The 23,954-nt window shown below is 33.0% G+C and overlaps 3 protein-coding genes across 5 annotated transcripts; 1 reads left to right on the forward strand and 2 right to left on the reverse strand.

The window, feature by feature from the left end:
• Positions 1-55: 55 nt before the first annotated feature.
• On the reverse strand, positions 56-1,285 carry LOC110725922 (deSI-like protein At4g17486). 3 transcript variants are annotated; one of them, XM_021905388.1, is made up of 3 exons: positions 826-1,285; positions 440-727; positions 56-351 (listed from the first exon to the last, which is right to left on the reverse strand). In XM_021905388.1, the coding sequence occupies exons 1-3, from the start codon at positions 962-964 to the stop codon at positions 236-238; spliced, it is 543 nt and encodes a 180-aa protein (XP_021761080.1). In that variant the 5' UTR covers positions 965-1,285; the 3' UTR covers positions 56-235. The 3 variants fall into 3 exon arrangements, with proteins under 3 accessions (XP_021761080.1, XP_021761083.1, XP_021761081.1); XM_021905391.1 differs by having other exon boundaries at positions 440-679; positions 826-1,283; XM_021905389.1 differs by having other exon boundaries at positions 440-746; positions 826-945.
• Positions 1,286-7,569: 6,284 nt separating this feature from the next.
• Positions 7,570-8,070, reverse strand: LOC110725982 (uncharacterized mitochondrial protein AtMg00810-like). The gene has a single exon (XM_021905458.1). It carries the CDS (start codon positions 8,068-8,070, stop codon positions 7,570-7,572), a length of 501 nt encoding a protein of 166 aa, XP_021761150.1.
• Positions 8,071-12,223: 4,153 nt separating this feature from the next.
• On the forward strand, positions 12,224-13,488 carry LOC110725923 (deSI-like protein At4g17486). The gene is made up of 3 exons (XM_021905392.1): positions 12,224-12,569; positions 12,671-12,958; positions 13,094-13,488. Exons 1-3 carry the CDS (start codon positions 12,404-12,406, stop codon positions 13,372-13,374), a joined length of 735 nt encoding a protein of 244 aa, XP_021761084.1. The 5' UTR covers positions 12,224-12,403; the 3' UTR covers positions 13,375-13,488.
• The last annotated feature ends 10,466 nt before the right edge of the window (positions 13,489-23,954 follow it).

Genomic DNA, 23,954 nt, shown 5'->3' on the forward strand with positions numbered 1-23,954 from the left:
CAGTCAAATTTAAATTAAAAAGTGCATGAACCATGAGATAATAACATGATCCACAGATGTAAAAACAGTATATGAATAAAACTTGATTAATTGTGAAAGTAGCCAAGATAAACAAGTTAAACTTATACAACATCGCATCTAGTTACTTGACCTTGTAAAACAAGCTCTAACTATGTACTAGTTTGTTGCTATATCAAAGGTGAAGAAGTTGTCACTGATTTTGTTTTGCAATTCTCTATTTTCTTGTTTGCTTGATCCTTCCCTTGGCTCTTTTCTCTTTTCTACGAGTCTGCTGTTGCTGGATCCTCGTTGTCGTTATACTCGCCGGAATCACACAGTTAAATACCATTCCTGTGTATTTAGAAACCATTCATACTACTAGTATATATCCTAAACACAATCTTGTCAACTTTAATTGCTTGGATTATTCAAAATTTACCTATTCGAGCGAGGCGATTAACCCAAGTTGGAATATGATTCCCAGTGAGCTTCTTGCAAACATCATTGCTAAAATGGTTACAATTCTTTGTAATAAGATTATAAGCATTCCCTTTATACTCCTTTGAGAATTCCTTCATCACTTTCTTCACTTCCTCTGCCTCTAACTCTGTCCATCCTATCAATATTGTCTTTCTTAATTTGAATCTTTTGCATCTCTTTGGATCCTCCTCGAATATCCCTGTTGACGGGTAAATGTGTGCTCCAAATAAGTACTCGAATCCATGAACTGCAACAACAATTACATACTTCTTACGAGTATGTGTATCACATTTACGAAGTACAAAATCAAACAATTAAATAAAAACAAGGTCGATAAGGGACTACCTTGTACATCCGAGTGGTAGACACCAAGGCCGAGCCAATACGTATAACTATTAATAATAGGAGTAATATCGTAAACATTGAGGTAAACCGGAATCGAACCAACAACATCAACACAAGTTTTCTTCCTACACAAGTTCATTTTTTCTAAATTAATCTCGATACTAGTATTATTAGTTGCTTACTAAAACTTCACGATCTATTTTAATGAAATTTGCTGCCTGCTTTCAAAAAAAAAAAAAAAAAAAAAAAAAAAAAAAAAAAAAAAAAAAAGGTTGCTTACTGAACTCCAACTTCTAATACACTCATAATGGTCCCTATTACCTAGTGGGGATACTAATATTCAAGATTATTTTATATATAAAATGACTTTTGTTTACTAACTCCAGCATTACATGTATAGTCGTCTTAAAAAATAAGATGATTCACCCATTAAGTCCACTATAATAATTATTTATACCCCCACTATTATTAAAAGTTATAAATACATTTAACTTGATATAATAGATATGGAGAAATTATTTGTGAACTGTTTATAAAATAGACATTAAACCATATTCGAATATTCCATTGTGTTAAATACGGGTTTGGGTTGCACCCCTAAATTAAGAGAAAGAGTCAACATCACAAGATCAAAGGGGGTCGCTCCTTCTCAAAATCATATGGCAATAGGAGAAATAGTCTATTAGCTTTATAAAGTGTTTAACTTTCTCTTCTTTTCTCAAAATCAGATGCTTCACTTCTTTTCTCAATATAGGACACTTACTACATGTGTTATTTTGATATGATATACTTCAACATTCCCCCTCACATAACATGGTATATCAGAGTTGGGAGGGAGAGTGTTGAAGTCATTGATCACATGGCTACTTAGACATTAAAGTCATTAATTAACGACACAATAATATATATGTAAGAAACCTATTACAATATAAGTGGGCCTTAATTAACAAGATTACTAATTTGGGTTTGTACTAAATTTGCTTGACCAATGACTATTTAATAATCTAGTTAGTGATGATGTCACTCCCTTCCTATATACTTAGCCTTTTTTAATTGCTGCAAAATACTGAGAATTAGAGCTATTAATTCGAGTGTTTGGATCGGGTCAATCTGGGTCGGTCTAGTCATGTTGAATTAATGGATTCTATTGTAGTGTTTGGGTCAGGTTGAATCATGATTAGGTTAAGTCATGTATGGTCATGCAACCTATTGGATTTGGTTCACGTTTAGGTTTAGTCGAATTCAGGTCGGCTCAATCCAAATCAAGCTTACTTTGCTCATGTTTATACTTGTTTGGGTGAGTTAGTTTTGAGTTGGATCAACTTTAGGTTGGGTCATTGTTGGTAGGTACATATCAATTTGGGTCTGGTGATTGTCACTTTGTAGGTTGGGTAATATTTGGATAAGGTGAAGTTCTAGTTAGGTTATTACTTGGAGTATCATTTTATGGTTCGACTCGAGCAAGTATCTAATCGAGTTGAACTTAAGTGAGATAGTAATAGGTTGGATTGAATTCAGATCTCAATGAGTTAAATTGAATTTGGATCATTCTTGGATTCCAACCAAGTTTTGGCCCAAGTCAATAATTTATAAGTTATATTCTGGTCAAGTCATCTTCAAATTGTGACATGTTCAAATTGTGACATGTTTGGTTTTGAGATTGAATTCTCTAGTTTAATTGAGTCTCAGGTAAATTTCAAATGTTACTATATTATCAGGTTCAAACAAGTTGAGTCATGCACGATCATTTTCTTTTAAATTTTTCGGTATTGGTCAGATTTTGGTACTAATCATCAACTACTTAAATAGCTAATATCCATTACTAATGGACTTCAACCCATTATTTCACAGCTAAAAACTACCAATTGCCGCAAAGTTTTCAGAATTGGACCTAAATCGATTTGATCTGCCTAATTGCAGCGACTAGTTATTGGTATGGAAAAAAAATAAAAACAAATTGAAGAGCTTATTTCGAGGTTCGAAAGCCTTTTAGTGATGAAATCAAACTTCAATATAGAGAACATTAACCATGAGATAATAATATGATCCACACAGTAAATGAATGAAACTTGATTAATGATGAAATTTGCCAAAGACAAATTAATTTAATACAACATCCATATAGTTTGTTTCAAATTGTTACTAGTAGAAGAACCCAAAATAAAAGGTAAAGAAATGGAGGTAATATGTTAATGCATAACTTACGATGACGTGAGAGATAGAGAGATCTCAATGTGTATTTTTTTAAATTTAATCATTATAAAATTTGTATATTTTTAAATATTAATTTTAACGGTTGAAGTTATGTATTATTAAACGTAAAAAGCAATATGTTGCAAAGTAATATATATATATATATATATATATATATATATATATATATATAATGGGATCATGTGAGAACCTAAGCATAGAATAGGAACTAGGAATTCATCTGGACCGTTGATCGCGCTTGATCCAATGGCTGACATCCTACCCGCGTTTTTCATTTTATTAATGGCATTTTGATAATTTTGCCAAAAAGAATGACCTCCTTTCTTTCTCTCTCTCTCTTCCATTCATTTTCTCTCTCTACGCGTCCTCATTTTCTCTCTCTAACATCGATTTCTCCGCCGTGGATCTGAGTTCTTCGACTTTGCGAATTTTTTTGCCCAGATTTTTCGATTTTGATACTCTATTACATTGTATTCTTCAGTTTTTTTCATTCATTGAGGTAATTTTCTAATTATATTTGTATTTTATTTGTTTATTTTGATTTCATTGTTTATTTTGAGCTGAGTTTTTCGATTTAGGGTTTTATTGTAAATTTTTTTAATTTTTTCTTATTAATTGTTCTTTGAATTATTCTATACAATTTAATGTTTGATTTTGGGTTTTATTTTTACGATATTGGTTTTTTAATTCCTATTTTATGGTTTTACACTTACGGATTCAATGTAGTTGTTTTCTGCATATAGTTGTTATATTGCTTGTTGTTATTAATCTAGTAGTATAATTTATTGTTGTTTTAAATTTACTTTTTGCATTCAGTCATTAACTTTTCATTATTAGTTTTACTTAATTCTCATAACTTCATGTTTTTTAGTTTCTTCAAGTTTTTTTTTATTTTTTTTATTTACTTTATGCTTTGAGTCATCTACTTTTTAGTATATCTCTAATAGTTTTTATTAGTATATTTTTTAAAAATATTGTTTACTTTTAGTTATAGTTTATTTAGTTATAGTTTACTGTTTATTTACTTTTTCCTTCTATTCATTTACTTTTCAGGAACATGTCAGAAAGCGTAGAGCATATTTTTTAAAAATATTATTTACTTTTATTTACTGTTTATTTACTTTTTCCTTCTATCCATTTACTTTGCAAGCTAGCTAGAGACTTCTATCCTAAAGACTTCTCAGATCAAGAGAAAGAACATTTAAGTTATGAATTGCAGCACTACAAGCGTGACATTCCTATTCATCTTGAGTTGAAGAACTTGTCCACTCTTGGTGATTTGTGTAGAGGATTGGTGACTACTGAGAAATATAAATTGTATCCTCTTGTTGATAGGTTAATTCTCCTTGTATTAACTCTCCCTGCATCCACCGCAACAAGTGAGAGAGCTTTTTCAGCAATGAAGATTGTGAAAACAAACCTTCGAAGTAAAATGGAAGACAATTTTTTGAGAGACTACTTGGTGGTGTATATTGAAAAGGAGATCGCAGAGACACTTAGTGAAGATTCCATCATTGATACCTTTTACATGATGAAAGAGAGGCGAGCACAGCTCAAATGAAGTTTATAAAGGTATGTTTATATGCGGAATTTTTCAAAAGTTTATTGTTAAGTATATTCCTTTAATTTTGCTATAATTTCTTAGAAGTTTAAGTGTGGAAACTTTTTGAGAATATTGGTTGTAATTATAATATGATTTCGGTATTATTAGTATTTGTTCTTCTTTGGTCCCCGCCTTGTTTAAATCCTGGTTCCGCCCCTGGAAAAAGACCTGCTTCTCTCTCTTATTTGTCCATGTAACATGTGCGGGCAACAAAAAGTGTGATTAACTAGAACTTAAAATGGATGTAATCATGTGATATTATCTTAAAAGCTACTAATAACAATGTTTGATTAAAGATGTCTCTATGACTACACTGTCAAAGAGTGTAAAACTATTATTTACCTTAGTAGAGAATTTTATTATGTTAAAGTTAAACAGTTAAACCACTCTATTGTATAAAAAATAAAACGTAGAACACGCCCATAATTTAAAATCTTAAGGTGAGAAAGTTCTTATTTATAAATAGAAAAAGTGATACGTCTTGCTACATATTTTCAATATATCAATCACTTGGATGAATAAATATATCAATGATCTAAATTGTGCAATTACATATAATATCCAATAAACAGTTTTTTTTCATATCTCACTAGTAGAAAAAAGTAAAAAGGCACCGCTCAATTGCCACCGGTTTTTAAGAACCGGTGGCAAAAAACAGGGGAAAAATGGGCGGGGATATTATTGCCACCAGTTCAAAACCGGTGGCTTACTAATATAAAAAAAAACCGGCCCTTTAAATACCCCAAACCCTACAATTTCACCCACCATCAGCCGTTTCACACCCACCTCCCCTCATTCTCTTTCTCTCTCCTCGATCAGTTTTCACACCCACCTCCCCTCATTCTCTTTCTTTCTCCTCGTTCAGCTCGGATTTCCTCTCCCCTCTTCTCCTTCATCCTCTCCTCCTTATCTTTCTCTCTCCTCTCTCCCCTCTCTTCCTTCTCTTTCTCATCTTCTTTGATCTACACCACCACCAATTTTTCCACCACCTTGAAGACCACCACCGCAACAATAACACCACGAACACATGCATGAGCAACAACGACTTTAATCGAGGTTAGGGTTTGATTTTAATCGATTTTTATTTGACTTTAATTCGATTTTAAACGATTTTAATCGATTTCTTCTAGGTTTTTAAATCTATTTTTTCGGGATTTTTTATTAGAATTTTTCTGGGTTTTTGAATCGAAGTTTTGGGTTTTAAATTCGATTTTTTTTCGGTTTTTATGTGATTTTAATCGATTTTCTTCGATTTCTTCTTGGTTTTTTATTAGAATTTTTCTGGGTCTTTTATTAGATTATTTCTGGGTTTTTTTATTAGAACTTTTCTGGGTTTTTAAATCGAAGTTTTGAGTTTTAAAATCGATTTTAATTCGATTTTTATGTGATTTTAATCAATTTTATCCGATTTCTTCTAGGTTTTTCTGGTTTTTAAATCGAATTTTTCTGGGTTTTTTAAATCGAATTTTCCGAGTTTTAAAATCGATTTTAATTCGATTTCTATTCGATCTTCTTATGGGTTTAATTCGATTTTAATTATGGCTACATGCTTTTTCTGGGTTTTTTTAATGATTTTAATTAATTTATGGGTACATGCTCGATTTATAGATACATGCATAGTGTTCTGAGTTTTTTTTTTCGCAGCTTATGTATATTAGTCGATTTATTTTTTTGTTTTGATTGATGCGGGTATATTGATTTAGATCTTAAATAAGAATCATGATGCAGGAATATTGTTTTTGATGTTGTATGGGGTTTTTTGTGATTTATTTTGATGCTGTAACTTTTTTTTTATTTATACTGTAATTTTTTTTTTATTTATATGTTGTAATTGATCAATTTTATTGATTTATATTGTAAATAAAATTTCGATTATATAGATTGATATTGTTTCATTTATATTTTGATGTTTGTAATTTTTTTTACTGAATTGTTCTGTTATATTTCTTTTTGAAAAAGACAAAAAAAAAATGTATAAACCGGTGGCAAAAATAATTAATACCCAAAATAAAAGCGCGAAACGATAATTGCCACCGGTTAACCGGTGGCAATACCTCTTTTTGCCACCGGTTTTGAACCGGTGGCCTTGCTTCGGAGTATTGCCACCCCCAAATGACCACCGGTTCAAAACCGGTGGCATTGGGGGGTTTTGAACTGGTGGCCAATTCATATTTTCGCCAAGTATCTATTTCTATTATGTTAGAATATTTTATTAAAATTATATTGCTCGTCAAAAACCAAAAAATATTAATAGACTAATAGTGCACTTAATTTGTGAATCATCCAATATTCTATGACTATAAATTGCAATGGTGTATAATTGTATATGCTAGTAATAATTTAAAAAAAGCCATTACATATAGCATATCAATATAATTGTAAGTGACAAATTGAATAGAAACGCTTGACTTTCTCATTCACCACTTAAGAATATATATAGTTACATAAGATATTCCTAACCCTAACATAATTAGGAATAAGATAAAATATCAACATAACTAGGAAATCTAAAGATATTATACAATATTTCCTAATATTATCTTAACATCCCCCCTCAAGATGGAGCATGCAGATCTCGAATGCCCATCTTACCAAGTAAGAATTCAAATTGCGCCTTTCCTAACGCTTTTGTAAAAATATCCGCCAACTGAATCTTCGTGGAAACATACGATGGCTTAATCTCACCTTCTTTAATGGCATCCCTAATAAAATGACAATCTACCTCAATGTGTTTTGTCCTCTCATGGAACACCGGATTATTAGCAATGTGGAGAGCCGATTGACTATCACAATACATGTTCATACCTTGTTTACGTTCTACACCCAAAGACCGGAGTATTTGTTTCAAGTGCTTGAACTCACATTGCAACCCTGTCATTGCCCGATACTCGGCCTCTGTGGAACTTGTAGAAACTGTTGGTTGCTTTTTAGTCTTCCAGGACAGGTGACAACCCAAGCAATACAAACCAACCGGTCAACGACCTACGAGTCAAAGGACAACTCGCCCAACCTGAATCACACCATCCTTCCAATTGTATTGCACTATCTGATCTCAAAAGAATGCCTTGACCCAGACATTTCTTCAAGTATCTAACTACTCTCAATGCCGCCTCCCAATATTCCTCTTTCGGACATTGCATAAATTGTGACAAAATATGCACCGAATAAGCCAAATCCGGCCTTGTGACTACCAAATATATAAGGCGACCAATCAATCGCCTATATCGTTCACCATCTGCGAACTCTTTCCCCTCTGCTAAAGCAAGTTTGTGATTTCGCACCATCGGAAAGTCTGTCGGCTTTGCTCCTAGTAACCCTGTCTCAGAAATAATATCTAAAGCATACTTACGTTGGCACACATAGAAACCATGTTTACTACGTGCCACTTCAAGCCCCAAAAAATATTTCACGGCGCCCAGATCTTTCATTTAAAAACATTTACACAAGTATGCTTTAAAACTCTCCAATGCAATTGTATTATTTCCTGCTATTATCATATCATCTACATAAACCAAGACACTAAACTGCATTCCACCTTTCGAAAGAGTGAATAAAGAATAGTCGGAATACGACTATTTAAATCCATATTTCTTCAAGGCTGTAGACAATTTTTCAAACCAACATCTAGGAGCTTGCTTCAATCCATATAAGGACTTATTCATCTTACAGACCTTATCTGAATTGCCTTTTTGAAATCCCGGTGGTACTTTCATATAAATCTCCTCCTCCAAATCATCGTGCAAGAAAGCATTATGTACATCCATTTGATGTACATCCCAATTTTTAATCGCTGCCACTACTAAGAAAGTACGTACCGTAGACATTTTTGCCACTGGCGCAAATAATTCATTGTAATCAATCCTTTCTTCCTGATGATTACCAAACACCACAAGTCTTGCTTTTAATCGTAACAAGTTACCAGCTTCATCTCTCTTCTCAGTGTAAACCCACTTGCTTCCAAGTGCTTTCTTTCCCACTGGAAGATTCTCCAAGGTCCAAGTGCCTTGATCTTCGAGAGCCTTTATTTCTAAGGCCATAGCTTCTCTCCAACCTTCATGTTGCATTGCTTCCTTGAAAGACCTCGATATGTGTGCCTCTGTTACTGCAGCAATATAATTTTCTATGTTTTTTGGAAAACCGATCATAATTAACAAAATATGTTATAGGATAGAGAGTACCTGAGGAAGATGATTCTGCGGATGACCCGGACGAGACTTTATTTTACCGAATGGTATGTGTGACACAATCTCGAAGCTTTGTCGAAGGAAATTTTACACGTTTGCCCCGATCTAGATCTCTACTCTCCTATTCTCTTCATTCCCAGCCACGGGTTGCTGTACAGGAGCCTCCGCAGCCACCCCGCGGCCTGCCCGCGGAGTGGTCTGCCTCGAGCTGCTGTACAGGCGCCTCCGTAGCCACCCTGCGGCCTGCTGCCATCCCCTGCGGCCTGCCCGTGGAGTGGTCTGCCTCGAGCTGCTGAGCAACGCCCTCTGCAACTGGCTGGGCAGTGGCTTGGCCACGTAGTTGCTGCTGCCCAGCAACTTGCTCTGGTGTTACAACAGCCTGCTCACTCTCCTTATGCACCCCAAAATATGTACCCATTTGCCACTCTTCAATCCCATCATCACTTGCAAAAAAATCGAGCTCACCATTTACCTCACACGCTGTCGAATTCGTACTCTTTTCCTCCCCAAACGGAAAAACCCGTTCATGAAATTTAACATCTCTAGACACAAGAAATTCTCGAGTCTCTAAGTCAAACAATTGTCACCCTTTTTTTCCAAATGGATAACCAAGAAACACACATTTTCGACTTCGAGAATCAAATTTGTCACCTTTACTCCGTTGATTATATGCATAACACAAACACCCAAAAACCCGAATAGACTCATAAGACGGGATTTTACCAAACAACATCTCATATGGAGTTTTATTTTTAAGCAGAGGACTCGGAGTACGATTAATCAAATAATAACAAGCCGTTAATACACACTCCCCCCAAAATTTAATAGGTAATCTACCTTGAAATCTGAATGCTCTAGCCACATTTAAAATATGTTGATGTTTTCTTTCCACTCTCCCGTTTTGTTGAGGTGTACCAACACAAGAGGACTCAAAGACAATACCATTGCTAGTAAAATACTCTTTAAGGTGATTAAACTCTGTACCATTGTCACTCCTAACCACCTTAATATCTCTACCAAATTGGCGTTTTATCAAAGCAATAAAATTGAGAAAAGTAAACTCAACATCAATTTTATTGCGAATTAAATAAATCCAAACACCTCTAGAAAAATCATCCACTATTGTCAAAAATAATTTCGAACCACAAGACGATGCTATCTTGTAAGGACCCCACAAATCAATATGAACTAAATCAAACAAACCACTAGCATTATTCTCACTAATAGGAAAACTATCTCTAGATTGTTTTGCCCGAGGGCATACATCACACACAGTATTATTCTTCCTAGTGAGTTACTCACAGTGGGAAATAACTTTAAAATCTTCTCCGACGGATGTCCCACTCGTTGATGCCAAAGATCCACCACACAATCCACTGCTAGCACCTTCACTTGCGGCACACCATGGAAAAAATAAAGTCCATCTCGTCGTTCACCCACACCAATCACCGTCCTCGTCGACTGGTCCTGAATAACACAAATTTTGTTAGTAAATTGTACATTACAATGCAACTCATCACTCAGTTGATTAACGGAAATCAAGTTACAATTCAAGTAAGGTACAAATAAAACATTATCAATCACCAAACCACCATCTAAAGTGACCGAACCCAATTGATTCGCATTCACCGTTTGACCATCCGGTAAACCAACCGGACAATTTTGTATCGTTTTAATATTTTTCATGATTGATATGTCATTAGTAACATGGTTAGAGGCTCCTGTATCCACAATCCATAAGCCGCTTGTATTACCTTCCAAACGTGCCTTGGGTTTCGATAGAATATCTATTATTTGTTGTGCTTGCTCCGACGACACAACCGTAAGTCCTTGTATAGAACTTGCCAAAGAAGATGAATTGCCTGCATTCTGAGACGATCCACCTTGCACAACATTAGCACAAGCTGCAGCAGGGGCGTTTGATGAACCACGCTCCCCCCACTGCCACGACCACCATTACCTCCTTGATTGTTGGAGCCTCCTCTTCCACGGCCTCTACCGCCTTTCCGATTCTCATCCCAACCGGGCGGAAAGCCAATAATTTGATAGCAACCTTTCTTCTCATGTCCCATACGATTACAATGAGTACAAAACGGTCGATCTCCATCATTCGTATCACTCCTTGTACGGGAATCCACCTTGAACGCCATAACGTTCTCCTTCAGTTTGCTATCTCGAACACGTAATCTCTCCGTATTGATCACCGTTTGGTAAGCACTATCAACTAAAGGCAAAGGCGATTGTGCTAGTAATTGTGCCCAAATTGCTTCATACGGATCATCAAGACCCATCAAAAAATAATGGAGATAATCCTCCTCTCAAATTTTTGTAACTTGCCGAGCAATGTTACACTTGCAACCACCACAAGAACACTTCGGGACACGACAGTATTACACCAATTCCTTCCAAATTTTGGATAATCTACCAAAATAGTCCGTCACTAACTCGGAAGGGGTTTGCTTACACTCCCCTAAAGATTGTTTAAGTTGACAAATTCGAGTACCGCTTACTACACATTACCTTTGTTTAAGGTGAATCCACAAGGCACTTGCAATATCAAAATCCTCAATTTGAGAACGCAAGCCATCATCAAGGGTATTAGTAATCCACGACACAAGCATAGAATTCACAGCCACCCAATGCTTCTTCTTTAAATCATCTGTCGGCTCTAATATATAACCATCAACAAAACCAAACTTGAATTTTGCAATCATTGAACGACGTATTGCTTTAGCCCACTCATCATAACCCTTTCAATTTCACCGGAGTAATAACCACACCCGGATGATCGCTTGACCCTAGAGAATATTCTAGGTCCACCGGTGGTGGTGGTGGCGGAACATCATCATCCTTGGCCATCACTCACAACCCTCTGTGTTTTCCTCAAAAAAAATTTCTTAACCTAAACTCTTGATACCATGACAAATTGAATAGAAACGCTTAACTTTCTCATTCACCACTTAAGAATATATATAGTTACATAAGATATTCCTAACCCTAACATAATTAGGAATAAGAAAAAATATTAACATAACTAGAAAATCTAAAGATATTATACAATATTTCCTAATATTATCTTAACATTAACGCATTAATATAGAAAGTTAGAAAGAATGTATCAATAGTTGTGTAAAATTAATCTTTAATATTAGTATCCCCACTGGACCATCATTATGAGTGTACGTTACTTTTGTCTCATAAAAAAGTGGAAAATAGCAACTCAAATTTTTAAATTTTAAAACAAAATTCAAGATCAAGACAGCTAAAAAAGCTGTTACCAACCCTACACATAATTTTAATTTTCTATTTTAATCCCCACCATAGTTTAATTAAAAATATATATATTCATAGATCCAATAATCCACCCAAAAAACTAGTACTAAACCCCAAATATTTTATTCTAATCACCCAAAAGTAAGAAGAAAAAAAAAAAAAAAAAAGCACTTGAATCAATGCCTGTGCGCGGCTACTACATGCCGCCGGTGGGATCCCCAAAAGAATTTCAATTAATCCAATATTCTCTTCATTCTTAATATACTCTATTACTAATACTAGAAGTTGTAGTGTGCGACTAGTAATGCTAGTATTGAGATTCATCAAATTAAAAATGTTGTTGTGTAGGAAAAAAACTTGTGTTGATGTTGGTGGTTCGATTCCAGTCTACCTCAATGTCTACGACATTACTCCGATTAATGGATATGCTTATTGGTTCGGCCTAGGGGTGTACCACTCGGGTGTACAAGGTAGTCCTTTATCGACCTTGTTTTTATTTAATCATTTGGTTTTATGACTCGTAAATATGATGCAGACACCTGCAAGACGTGCCTAATTGTTATTGTTGCAGTGCACGGAGTCGAGTACGCATTTGGAGCGCACGAGTACCCCTCTACGGGGATTTTCGAGGGGGAGCCGAAGAAATGCGAAGGATTTATATTTAGAAAGTCGATACTAATAGGATGGACAGAGTTAGGAGCAGAGGAAGTAAGGAAAGTGATGGAGGAATTCTCAAAGGAGTATAAAGGGAATGCTTATAATCTTATTACCAAGAATTGTAACCATTTTTGCAATGATGCTTGCATTAAGCTTACAGGAAATCATATCCCAACTTGGGTTAATCGCCTCGCTCGAATAGGTAAATTTGAAATCTAAGTTTATCATATTTTCAGTATAATTTGAAAGAGGACCAATTCAATCAAAATTTTAAACTGATGGTTGACGTTCAGGATTAATTTATATAATCAATCTTAATTGATTCCTGAATGCACAGGAATTGTATGCAATTGTGTGATTCCGGTGAGTATAACAACGACGAGAATCCAGCAACAGAAGCATCGTAGACAAGAAAAAAACGGGAATGAACAAGTGAACAAGAACACAGAGAGCAGCTCATCAAAGAGGTTCAATAATACATCATCTAATTCATCATCTTCTTTATCATCTTCGCCGCCTTCGGAATCTGTTAATGTTAATAATAAGAATTGCAAAACAAAATCAGTGACACCTTCTTCACCCTTAATATTGGGTTGTTCTCCTACTAGTAGCAAATAGGTACAAATTAGTACAGAGTTAGAATTTGTTTTACATGGTCAACCAATTAGATGTGATGCTGTACAAAATTAACATGTCTATTTTGGTTTTTTTCCAGCATTAATCAAGTTTCATTCATAATTTTTTTTTTTTTTTTTTTTTTTTTTTGTTCTCACAGTTTATGGTTTTTTTAATTAAATTAAATTTGATGAATAATTGAAGGAAAATGTTATACATAGCCTTCCAGGGCTACATATAAGCATTAAATATGCACTTAAAAATTGTATAAAGTTTAAAAATCATGAAAATATAAACACTAATTATATTGATTTACGTGTGTTTTTGTCATGAATTCTTAATTTAAACTTAAAATACAAAGTAATAATCAATAAATTGATTTAAAATATTTCAACTTTGTACAAAAATAAATTATATTAGTGCATGTTTTTATTTAATGAACTAAGCTAAATTGAACTAAACTAAATTGAACTGAATATTTTATGAGAGAAGGAAATTAGGAACTGAAATAAATTAAAAAAAAGCTAAAGAGAACAAGCCCTTAGTTCAACACCAAAAAAAAAAAAAAAAAAATAAATAAAAACAAAAACCGTTAAGTTTAAAAAAAGCTAATTTTAAATCAGTAAAAAGTCGATAATTTTAAAAAACGAATATAATAGGAAATTAGTAAAAATAATTTAAGTAAAATAAAAATAATTTAAATTCAATAAAAATAAATTTTAGCATAGAAAAAATATTGGCCTTACCATTACATTAATTGCTGCTTTGCAAAACCTTTTTCTTTTCTTTTCATTATAATCACTTCATTTTTAAATACTTAATTATTCCATTTCTCCATCCGTGGAGTTTTAGGAAAAATTAGAGAAAGTAGTAAAATGTGAAGGTAGTGAGAGTGAGGGATAGCTCAAGTGGTTAGAACTTCCCTCTCGGTTCCAAGAGATCCTGTGATCGATTCTCACCCTTGCCCTTGTGGCTATCTAAACACCAAAAAAAATGAAGGAAGTGAGGTAGTTGAAATAATAAAAAATTATAAAAAGAAACGGTTGATAGAATTAGAGAAGAGATAATATGAAATTAATATAATATTATTATATTGGATGCATTAGGTGTAAAAAATGAATTAAATTTTGTAAAAGCTTTCCAAATAAGGAAATTGGGCAAGTATTTAAAAATGGCGGAAAATATAAAGTAAAAACAATTATTTAAAAATGGAGGGAGTAGTATATATAGTGTTTTGACTCTGTTTAAAAAAAAAAAAAAAAAAAACATTATTCAATACCTAAAACACTATCGCTAAACATAACTACTTTAATTGGGGAAATAAGCAACAATATATAATTATATACTCCATTTTATGTTAAATAAATACTTCTTATTGTTCAAACACTTGACTATATTGTTATTGTTATTTTTTACAATTATTAAATAAATAAGAATGTATGTTTTCAAATTTTAAGAATTTTCACAATTCATTAAGATGTTGGCAGTTCAAAGATACTGTAATGCAAGATTATATAAACCTTTTATTACTATTATTATTTTAATATAAGTAAGTTGAAGAGCTTTAGGGGGCTAGAACCCCTCATGGGTTAACCTGGCCCGGGAAGAGTGGGGGAGGGGGTAAGGTATCCTACCCCCCAAATTGTCATTAATAGGGATTGAACTTTCAATTTTGTGATTGAAAGATACTCTTCTTTTCGAAAAATGTTTGAGTGGTCCTAAGGTTTGTAAACCCTCCTAGACACAATAGAATAAAATAATAATATATGTGTAATAAATTAGAATGAGAATTAGCATAATATTAATATTTCAATGTATTCTTGACCATGAAAAATCAATCTTAAAAGGGTTAATAACCCTTTGGGTTAGCTGATCAAGATTATTTTTTCCTTTTTATTTTTATTTGGGTAATGTAATATGTACCCGTAAGGGTTATATATAAGCATTAAATATACTTTTGGAATTTGTATAAAGTTTGGGAATTTATGACAAAAACACGCGTAAATCAGAGTAATTAGTGTTTATATTTTGATTATTTCTTAACATTCTACGATTTTAAGTATAAATTTAATGCTTTTATGTAACCCTAAGGGGTATGTATAACATTTTTCTTTTTTATTTTTATTTTTTCTGTAAAATTGCATAAAAAGCGATTTTTTTTTTATTTTTTTTTCTTTTTATTCTTTTTAATTTTTTTTATTGAGAAAAAAGAAAAGCAAAAGCAATAGTTAAGACAAATTTCTTGAAAAGATGATATGGTGGAAAACAAGGCCCCATGTTGCTCACCTAACGTGGCAATGAAAAAAGCGGGAAAAGAGGAATGATAAGGGATGTGTGACGATATTCAATCTCAAGATTCTCAACTATCTTTTATTTTTATTTTTATTTTTATTTTTATTTTTATTTTACATACTCCTATTGATTTCATGAAATACTTACACTTTCTATACGAAATACTTTCCCCCTTGTCTTAATATTATTACTCCATTTGTACTACTCCATCCGTTTTTAAATACTTGCTTCATTTCTTCATGCGCAGAGTTTTAGTAAAATTTAGAGAAAGTAATAAAATATGGAGATAGTGGGGTACTTGAGAAAATAAAAAATTGTAAAAAAACAAAAATAGTGGAAGAATAGGAGAAGAGAGAGTATTATGTTGGGTCCAATAAGTGTGAGAAATGAATTAAATAGCGTAAAAGCTTTCCATAAAAGGAAATGGAGCAAGTATTTGAAAACGGCCGGAAAAGGAAAGTGGAGCAAGTATTTAAAAACGGAGGGAGTATTATTTTGTGCCTATTTCTCTAAAACCACGGTAATTAAGGAGAATATTTTATTGGAAATATAAAAGGCAGAGAATATTGTATGCTAGAGAATATTGTATTGAAAAGAGATAAAGTAAGTGAAATTTTTTTTGGATATATTTATATTTTGTATGGGAAAGATAAAAATTAAGTAATGATTATGGGCTTTTTTTAGAATGCACAATATTTTGGGACGCTAAAATAAGAATGCAGACACGAAATTATGGAACGGGGAAATATAATTTTTATTTTATGAATTTTCACAAATATTACATCATTATCATATGAGAGGGTATCGCATGCGGATGCCCGCAAGCAAATTTCCGTGCGGATGGCTTGGCTGATATGTTTTACTTATTGGCTTATATGTTTTACTTATTGGCTTATATGTTTCATATGTTAGCTAATATGATTGTTGTGTTGACTTATATATATATATATATATGTGTGTGTGTGTGTGTGTGTGTGTGTGTGTGTGTGTGTGTGTGTGTGTGTGTGTGTGTGTGTGTGTGTGTGTGTGTGTGTGTGTGTGTGTGTGTGTGTGTGTGTGTGTGTGTGTGTGTGTGTGTGTGTGTGTGTGTGTGTGTGTGTGTGTGTGTGTGTGGAAAAATTGTCTGGAATAATCCGACCTTTGGCTTATCAAAATAATCCCACTTATTGATTATTTTTAAATAATCCAACCGTTATACCTAATCCGCTAAAAATGGTCTCAACCAGTCATATAACCTGTTATAACAAGTTACTTGACATGTGCCCTGTAATTTGTAAAAAAAAAAAAATTAAAAAAAGTTAAATGTTTTTGTTTAAAAATAAATAAATAAAATAAATAGTTATATAAATACCACCACCAGCCCAAGCCTTCTTGCCACCCCTGACACCCCAGCCTAGTGGCTCCGGTCACCCAAACCTCCGGCGCCGGCGTCGCAACGGCCCCTCTCCTGAACCACCAATTGTAATACTCCGTATTTTCATACGTATTTTATAATTAATTAATTAGGAATTATTTTATAAAAAGGTTATTTTAGTAAATTCATAATTTGGGGCCAAAATAATATTTGAATTTTGGCGCCAAATATAAGTATTTAATCATTTGAATAATTAATTATTTTTGGATTTCTAAATTGATAATATAGGTTCAATTATTTTAAGGTCGGTCCATATTTTATTATACTAACTATTTCAAGAGAAATATCTAATATACATTATGTATTTAACTAATTTTATATTATCTAAAATATTTATTTATTCAATTATTTTATTACTATTTTCGTTTTTATATTAAAATAAATAAATAAATAAAAATAAATAAATAATTGTGAAACGTGATTTGATCATGTTTTGAAGAGTGATTGTTATCACTTTAGTTTGTTAATTATTATATTTTAAATTAAACTCTAATTTTCTTCTTCATTATCTCATTTTGTTTATATCTTTCTTCTCCTAACCATATGTATATCCATTTAAATTTTCTTATCTTTTAACCCAACTATTAATCTAGACTTAATTTGATTCAAGTACCTTAACAACCCCAAAAACTTATCACATTTTTTGGTAATCATATCACACCTTAAACTCTATCCTTTATACACCATCAACACTATAAATAAACCTTAATTCTTCCCACTTATTCACACCAATTCTCTACTTTTCTTCTCCTCTTTTTACACAAATCATCCCACTTATCTTTGAAGCCAATTTTCGGGCATTTTTAGTCAGTTTTGGGGTATTTACGTTTCACAGAATATTGTTCCTCTCAAAACATCCTTGAGGTTAGGCTCAAGAATCACCCAATTCAGAGTTATATCGAAGGAGTTATAGCCTCTGCAAGTTCTGCCTATTCTTTCCAACGCAAATCCAATTCTTCTCTTTTCCTTGGTTTCTTATATTTTCTTATTCTCTTCTCTTATTCAACTATTATTATTATTATTATTATTATTATTATTATTATTATTATTATTATTATTATTATTATTATTATTATTATTATGGGGGATTTATAAATAATTATTATGAGTAGTTTTAATTATATAAAATCAGATTTTTAATAATATTTATGTTGAAAGGCTCATGTACATATAGTTGGGAGGTTTTAATTTAATTATTTGTACGTGAACGTTATATTGATTAAGGTTATATTTATTTGTAGGGTGTGTTCAATCAAGGTTCTTGAGGTTCTTTTTGTGTGGTTTTTCTAGCAAGGATCAAGGTACGTTTAGGTGGCTAGATACCTTTGAAAGTAATTGGTTTGAGTAACATGTTTTACATGATTTGATTGGTGATTGAATTAAATTGATTTTGAAATTAATTATGTTTGAAGGTATTTATTTTAATAAAAGTATTTGAATGATTGATTTTTAAATCATGTTTCGAATGGTTTGGATTACTTATCGTGTTTAAATAATATCGGGAACTATTGGATATTAAAAGGATTTATTGAACCATTGAGTTATTATTATTGTAAATGCTTTATAAGCATGTTAGTAATCTCACTATGCGGATTTAGTTTATTGATAAGGCCTTGGACTTTGTATGACCAGGTCCTTTCTTAAGAATAGCCTTGTAATATAAGGAGACTAGCTTGGGGGGTGTGCACACTTGGGTGAGGAATTGGATTAAAAGGAATTGGTTTTATTAACTATTATTTTGAATAATATATATTGAATGATTGGAATCAGTTTTGGAATAATGAGTTTTGAATTTATTGGATTAATTACTAGAATTGGTTTTAAAAGCATGTTTGCAAATAAATTGAGTTTACACTATCTTGCACTTATCGTACTTAGCATAATTTGCTAATCAGTATTTATTATTTGTTTTGGTTCGCCCTGTTTACCGTAATGGTAAGCAGTGTTGACTTTTTTTAGGCGGAGTCATGAATGAGAATATGGGAGTCCCGGGATTTGCTTCACCTAGTTTAGGAATGTCTTGTCTTTATTTTTGAGCACTTATAACAATGTTACTATTTTTATAAGTATTTATAAAAGAAAGTTGAGTTTCCGCTGCAAGTTTTGTTGTTGAGTTAAGTATTTTGAGTAGCCTTGCGTAATCACGCGGCGGTAATACACCTAAGTCTATCTCTACGGTATAATTATACGTATTATCTAGTATTTCCGTAGAGGGAGATTTGGGGTGTTACACCAACACCCTCCCTTCCTCACGAAATCTAGCCCCCTCCCCGACCTAAATTCAAGTCACGCAACCTAGCCCTTTCCCCCTTCCCTGTTCCCCGTCTTTACGGCCACACCGATCTTTCTTGTCCCCCATTCCCACCGCACCTTCCTCCTCGACCTCAATTCAGGGCGATTTGGTGGGTTTTCAATTTTTCAAAGGTGGTTTTGGGTTTGGTTTTTTAAGGTGGTCTGGGGATTGTTTGGCTGGGGTGGGATCCTGGTCGGTTTCTAGTGCGGTGGACGGTGGGAAATCGGTCGATTTCTGGGTGGGTTGGTGGTTCTGAGGACTGGGTTTGGGTGGTGGTGGGGAATAGTGATGGCTGTGGTGTGGCTTAGGTAGTTAGGTCATGGTGGATTTTTTTTGTATTTGTTTTTAATTTTTTTTTTAAATTTTGAACAAATCAAGTTGTGACAAGTGTAAAATAATTTCTTTTTTTAAAAAAAAGTTACCTCCTCAACCGGTTACTGGTCACTCAGTACCATTTGAGCGGATTGGATATAAAGGTCGGATTATTTAAAAATAATCAATAGGTGGGATTATTTTGAGCGGATGAGCCAAAGGTCAGATTATTCCGCGTAATTTATCCATATATATATATATATATATTACTAGTTTTATGTCTCGTGCGATGCTCAGGTTGTTTATTGAATTTTAAAATAAATTTTTATTCTATATATCAAATTTTAAAATATATCATTATACAAAATTAGTTAGGAATTGATGTGCTTTTGTGACGATTAGTAGACATGTAATGACTAATAATAATGTTGGTGGAAATGTTCGATTTAATGCATTAAAAAAATTAAAAACTAGAAAAATATAAATTAAATAAAATAAATGTTCAAAGCCTGTTGGGTTGACCCGAACCCAAAACTTTGGGCAAGGGTTGAACATTTCTTGACTCGTAATCTGAAGTGACCCAATCTGAGATGACTTATGACCCGACCCTAATTGACAGATTTACGTAGTAATTAAATTATATTATATTGTGAAGTATATTATTTAAACCGATTAATATATATTATAAATTTATATTTTACACTTCGAACTACTTCTTTCGCACCAAAATTATTTTGATATTAAAAATAAATTTATATGATAATTTTTTAAAATTATAATCCAATTTAATTTTTTTTTGAATAAAATATAATTTAATTTGTACATCTGAAATATTGGTTTTTTTAATATATCAAAAATAAAACTCTAAACTTACAATTTTATCCTAAAACTATGTCCAAATAGAATTCTAAACTAACTTTTTTTTTTAATTTTTTTTAACTTATGAAGTATATATAAATCTATCCAGCGTGGCACAACACTTGGCAAAAAGTTGGAATGTCAAATGTCGCTGCCTCGTGGCCTAGTTAAAAGTTTAGTTTTATATATTAGTTACTAGTCCGTACCCCAGGCGATGCCCCGGGTTCCTTCGATAATATATATACTTATGATTTAAAAATCCTTTTAGTAATCGGCTACTTATGAAATAATTGCAAAGTATTAATTATTTTAAGGCATTATTGTGTAAATTAAATTCATCCATGTATACAACATTTGTTGCTATTAATATTCATAATTGAATGAGTAATTTAATTTTAAGTTTCAATGTTATTTAACAATTTGACTACTCGTAGACTTTATTAAAAAATTTTGGTTTGAAAGTTAGTCTTAGACTTTTAGGATTTTTTTTTGGAAAGATGACTGTCTATTTAAAACTTTAACTCGGGTGGCGATACTCGATTTGTTTATTGAGTTTTAAAATATTTTTTTTTCCTGTATGTTAATTTTTTAAACTTATCATTGGTACAAACATTGTTATGTAAGAGGTGTATATCCCTTTTGATTTAGCTAGGAATTTTAACGTAGGATACTATTGATTTTTTTTTTTAATTGAAAGTTATAATTAAATTATTTTTAATAGGGTTATAATTCAACTTGAGATGGTTTTAATTGATTGTTTGATAGATTGAGAGGGTTATAATTTAATTTATATATATATATATATATATATATATATATATATATATATATATATAATTGGTATTCAATCAAAAATAAAACTCTAAACCAGTAATTTTATCTCAAAAATTTATTAAATGTTTATTGAAAATAAAACTCTAAATTGACTTTTTTATCTTATCAAATCCATCTAAACTTAACCAACATTTTTATTCTACATGTCATACTAATAAAAATTGTTGCCTACGTGGCACGACACTTGGCAAAAAGTTGAAGCACCAAGTGTCTCTATCTCGTGATCTGGCTAAAAGTTTAGGTTTATATATATATATATATATATATATATATATATATATATATATATATATATATATATATATATATATATATATATATATATATATATATATATATATATATATATATATATATATATACATATCCATATATTTATATGTATATATATATATGTATGTATATATACATATCCATATATTTATATGTATATATATACATATATATGTATATATATATAATTCTGATATGTTCCTTTTGTTGGTTGGTATCAAACATCTTTTTGGCCTATATGTTTCTTTAATCAGTTGGCTGGTATATGTATTTTGTTAGCTGATATATGTATTTTTTTAGCTGATATGTATTTTTAATTTGAAAAAATTGCCCGAAATAATCCCACATTTGAGCCATCCGCCCAAAATAATCCCACCTTTTGATTATTTTTAAATAATCCGACCTTTATAGTCAATCCGCTCGAAATAGTCCCAACCGGTCATGTAACTTGTTATAACAAGTTACCTAACACGTGACGGCCTGTGATTGGTCTAAAAAATTAATATAAAATAAAAAATTTCACAAAAGTTAATTTTTTTATAAAGAAAAAAAAAAACAATTAATTATGTTAAAGCCACCCCACACCACCACCTGAATCCTTGCCCCGACCACCTTAAGTCGGCGCTGATGCTGACTCTGATCCGGCGCCGATTTCGATGCCGCGCCACGCCACCAGCAACCTGAATCCCTGTCCCGACCACCTAGCCTCACACTCCTCCCCTAGAAGGCTAGAACCACCAGATTCACCATCAGTTCCCACCCCAACCAGCCACAACAACCACCAACCCTTGCCAGCAAGCCTGAATCCCAACTCCAACTAGCGCACAAATGAACCCTTACCCCTACCAATGAGATCCCACGCCCAGCCCCCAACCCCTTACCCCGCGAAACCCTGATCGGCGACCGTATTATAGCTCTTAACCCTCGAAAATCCCTTTTCCGGCCCGATCCCAGCCCCCTCCCCGTCCACCGTACCTTTTCCAATCGCTCCGACCTCCCCAACCAAACCCCAATCCCGATCCCAGATTTTTCGATTTGCCGTGGGTTTTGGTCTGTTTTCGATTTTTCGAAAGGAGTTTTGGGGTGGGTTGGCTGGGGTGGGATGGGATTCCGGTAAGCACATCAGTGGAGGTGGTTTGGAGTTGGTGCGTCAGTGGCGGTGGTTTCGGGTCGGTGCATCAGTGGCGGTAGTTCTGGGCTCTTGGTTTTGGGTAGTGGTGGGGATGGTGGTGCTGATTTGTGATGTTTTTTTTTTAAAATTTTAATTTTTTTTTATTTAATTTTACTTTTTTTTTTAAATTATTTTTGTTAATTTTGGACAAATCAAGTAGTGACACGTGTAAATTAAACTTAATTAAAAAAAATTACCTCTTCAACCGGTTGTTGGTCACCCGAGACCATTTTAAATAGAGTGGGTATTATGGTGGGATTATTAAAAAATAATCCAAAGGTGTGATTATTTTCAGCGGATGGGCAAAAGGTCGAATTATTCCGGGCAATTTTTCCTTTTAATTGTTGGCTTATATGTTTTATTTTGTTGGCTGATATGTTTATTTTGTTGACTTACCTGTTGCTTTTGTTTACTGATTTTATCCTTTTGTTGGCTGATACGCTTCATTTGTTGGCTAATTTGTTCCTTGTGTTGGCTGATTATTAAATTTTGTTGGCTAATTACTCCTCTTGTTGGCTTATATGTATTTTTTGTGGCTAATAAGTTCCTTTTGTCGGCTGATATATTTTTATTGTCTTCAATACTGGCTAATATGAAATATCAATTAGCTTATGTATAAAATATATACAATAAGTACAATATTTCATTCTCTCTCCTCTTTCCCACTCTTTCTCTCTCCTGTTAGTAGATTCACAAACATATAAGCCAAGAGCCCAAGATTTCTTTCCATCTTCTAATCCTATCACCACCAACACAAACACCATGGCACCACCAAACTCTCTTTCTCTCTCTCTTCGTCTTTCCTGCCGCAGCCCAACCCACCACCATCACAACCACCACCACACTCTCTCTCCTTCGTCCTTCTTGTCACAACCCCCACCCACCACCAACACAACCAAGCACACTCTTTCTCCTTCCTACTACAGCCCCTACCGACCACCACAATCTCTCTTCTTCCTACCATAGCCACGTTAGAGCCCAGCCACACATCCAAGCAAACCAACAAACTCCACCTTCAAAAACTCCATTACCACTAGAGAACGGCTCCACCTTCGCAAACGCCTCCACTTTCGCATCCGTCATCTACTTTCAAACAGAGCAAGTCATCAATTTTGGTTCAATAACAAATTTCAAAA

The sequence above is a fragment of the Chenopodium quinoa genome, unplaced genomic scaffold, assembly GCF_001683475.1.
Source record: "Chenopodium quinoa cultivar QQ74 unplaced genomic scaffold, ASM168347v1, whole genome shotgun sequence".
Taxonomy (NCBI): domain Eukaryota; kingdom Viridiplantae; phylum Streptophyta; class Magnoliopsida; order Caryophyllales; family Amaranthaceae; genus Chenopodium; species Chenopodium quinoa.